The sequence below is a fragment of the Crocodylus porosus genome, unplaced genomic scaffold (genome assembly GCF_001723895.1).
Source record: "Crocodylus porosus isolate Cpor-Errol unplaced genomic scaffold, CroPor_comp1, whole genome shotgun sequence".
Taxonomy (NCBI): domain Eukaryota; kingdom Metazoa; phylum Chordata; order Crocodylia; family Crocodylidae; genus Crocodylus; species Crocodylus porosus.
In genome coordinates, this window is record NW_017728920.1 from 4,580,943 (window position 1) to 4,583,402 (window position 2,460).

At 58.0% G+C, this 2,460-nt stretch overlaps 1 protein-coding gene across 1 annotated transcript in view; it reads left to right on the plus strand.

Moving 5' to 3' along the window:
- Positions 1–2,357: 2,357 nt before the first annotated feature.
- SIRT1 (sirtuin 1) overlaps positions 2,358–2,460 on the plus strand; it is a 38,537-nt gene continuing 38,434 nt past the window's right edge. Inside the window, exon 1 of the mRNA XM_019538640.1 lies at positions 2,358–2,418. Coding sequence (XP_019394185.1) covers positions 2,358–2,418 — 61 coding nt within the window. The remainder of the gene's footprint in view (positions 2,419–2,460) is intronic.

Below are 2,460 nucleotides of genomic sequence, written 5' to 3' on the forward strand. Positions count from 1 at the left end.
CACCCCGATGCCCTCCCCCTGGGCCTCCACAGCCCAGCTGGGGGGACCTGGCACAGCAGGGAAGAATGGAGCTGGGTGGGGAAGCTCAGTGCCACCACTGCAAGCCTCATGTTGCCATGATGAGACACCCCCTGCCTGCTCAGCAGCAGCAGTGGTGGTAGCATGGAGTTGCGTCTCCCATTGCTGCCAGGCAGGCAGGGGACACCTTGCCATGGGGGCTTTTGGCTCACAGCAGCAGCACCAATCTTCCCTGCCCTGCTGCACCAGGTCCCGCCCACTGGGTCATGGCACCCAGGGGGAGGACAGCAGAGCAGGGAGCTCAAGCCTACAGCAGGCAATCTGCCCCATGCACAAAACTGGGGGGCATGTGCTCTCCATGCCTCCCCCTGGGAGCGCACAGTGGTGGGGAGCCAGCTTCCCCTGCCCCGACAAGCTGCCTGCAGCTCCATCCCAGCTCCCACCTGGGCCCTGCAGTTGCGCATTCTGGCCCCAGGCCCCACACATCACCCAGACTGGGCAGCAGCCCCAGCCCTGCCCAACTCCATCCATCCATCCCTCAATATGGGGGCTTCAATCCACCCTCCTGAATTACCTGTGGGAGTTGCTAGCTAGCTGGAACTCTGTCATTTCCTGCATTTTTCTCCTTAAAAGGAGAAAATCCTAGTTTTATCACTTAAAATGGGAAAATCCAGGTTTTGCCATGTTTTTGCATGACAAACAGAAAATCCAGCTCCCTGATTACTAGGCTACTGCTCGATAGCATCACCTATAAGATGTGCACTGGCACTACTGTGCAGTAACTCCAGTTTCTGTGCATTTATTTAGTACTTGATTATACAGGGGAATTAATCAGGGGGTTTCAACTTCTTTTAGTAGGGGTACCCTGAGCAGCTGGTCAATGAGCCAGGGGTTGGCCAGTGTCTGGTCAACAAGGTGTGGGGGAGGGCCACACAACAGCAAAACTGGAAGTACCACTGACTTCTTGGCACCACTGCCGTGTACACCCTGGGGCCTTCCAAAGTACCCCAGGGGTATGCATACCCCCAGCTGAAAACCCCCTACTAAATTAAAGGTGCAGTAACGACTGCACAGTAGCATCTCGCGTAGATGCACCCAGTGTTCACAATCTAAGGCTGTTATTTAGGAATGCATTTCTATTTGATAAAGACATTTAAGAAAATGCTTAACTTTAGGTATATTTTCCAAGTCCCACTTAAAATTAAATAAACTACATTTAAATGCCTTCCCAAATCCAGATGGACATAATCACAAGGCACAGTGCTTTTCTGAACTGGTGTCCAATCAATGATCTTAATCTATTTTAAACATTTATTGTACAATGATAGATTAGGACCCAGGACCAGGATCAATCATTCCAAAACTGATACAACCATTCTGGAACAGAAGCTGATAGGTCCCTTAACAGCATGGTAACGTTCCTCCTATTTTCTTCCTTCACCAGTTTCGCCCTCTCTTTTCAAGGCATGGAAGGTATTTTTAAAGGCACCGGCACTGACAGGCAAGCTCTCAAGCTTCTTGTGGCTTCGTCTCCTCATACCCTCTCCAAGAAGTTTGAGGGAGCAGGATGGGAAGCTGCAGCCTAGGGCAGAAGGCGGTATCAGCTGGCACCCAGCCCAAAGGAGCTGCTTTGCCCAGGCGAAGAGAGCTAGAGTTTCCCAAGCTTGAAGCTTTTCCTCTCGGGAAAGCTTCACGCTGGGGCGTGTTAGCCCGGCCGCCGGAGGCCCAGGTTAGCGGGGCGATACAGACACGCAGGGACCAGCCCAGCCCTGCCTTGGCTTGGGCGGGAGGAGAAGCACCTGCAGCCCGGCGAGACGCTCCGGGGGCCCCCGAGGCAGGCAGGGAAGACGCGAGCGCCCTAACTAGTCCTGCCCGCAGCCCCTTCCCCCGGCCGAGAGGCCAACATACGGCAATAGCCGCACGTTAGCACTCCTCCCCCGGACACGGCCCGCTGGGACCAGCGGGGCTGACGTCATAAGGCACCTCAAAGGTTGTCAGGCCCACGCACCGACCCGTCCCAGCCCCGCCCCGTCCCCCAGCAGCCTTACGTAACCCTGCGCCCAGCCGCGCCCCCTTTCCGGGCCAGCGGCGAAAACGTGGGTCACGTGCGCGAGCCCAGCGGTTGGAGGGTCACGTGACAGCGGCAGCAACCCCCCCCCCACCACCCCACGTGACCCGGTTTGTTGTTGTTGCGGCTCTGCGGGCGGGTGCCCGCGTGGGCGGCGGCCGGGTCACGTGCCGGGTTTAAATCTCTCCCTGGGGTGGGGGAGGGGGCTGCAGCGGAGGCGCCGCTGCGCGCTGGTCCGGGCGGGCGGGGTGGCGGTTGCTGCTGTTCCAAGATGGCGGACGAGGAGGTTCCGCTCATCCAGCCCCGCGTCGGCCCCTGTGCTGCGGCGGATGGTGCCGAGCCCGCTGCCAAGCGCCAGCGCCGGGACGCGGAGG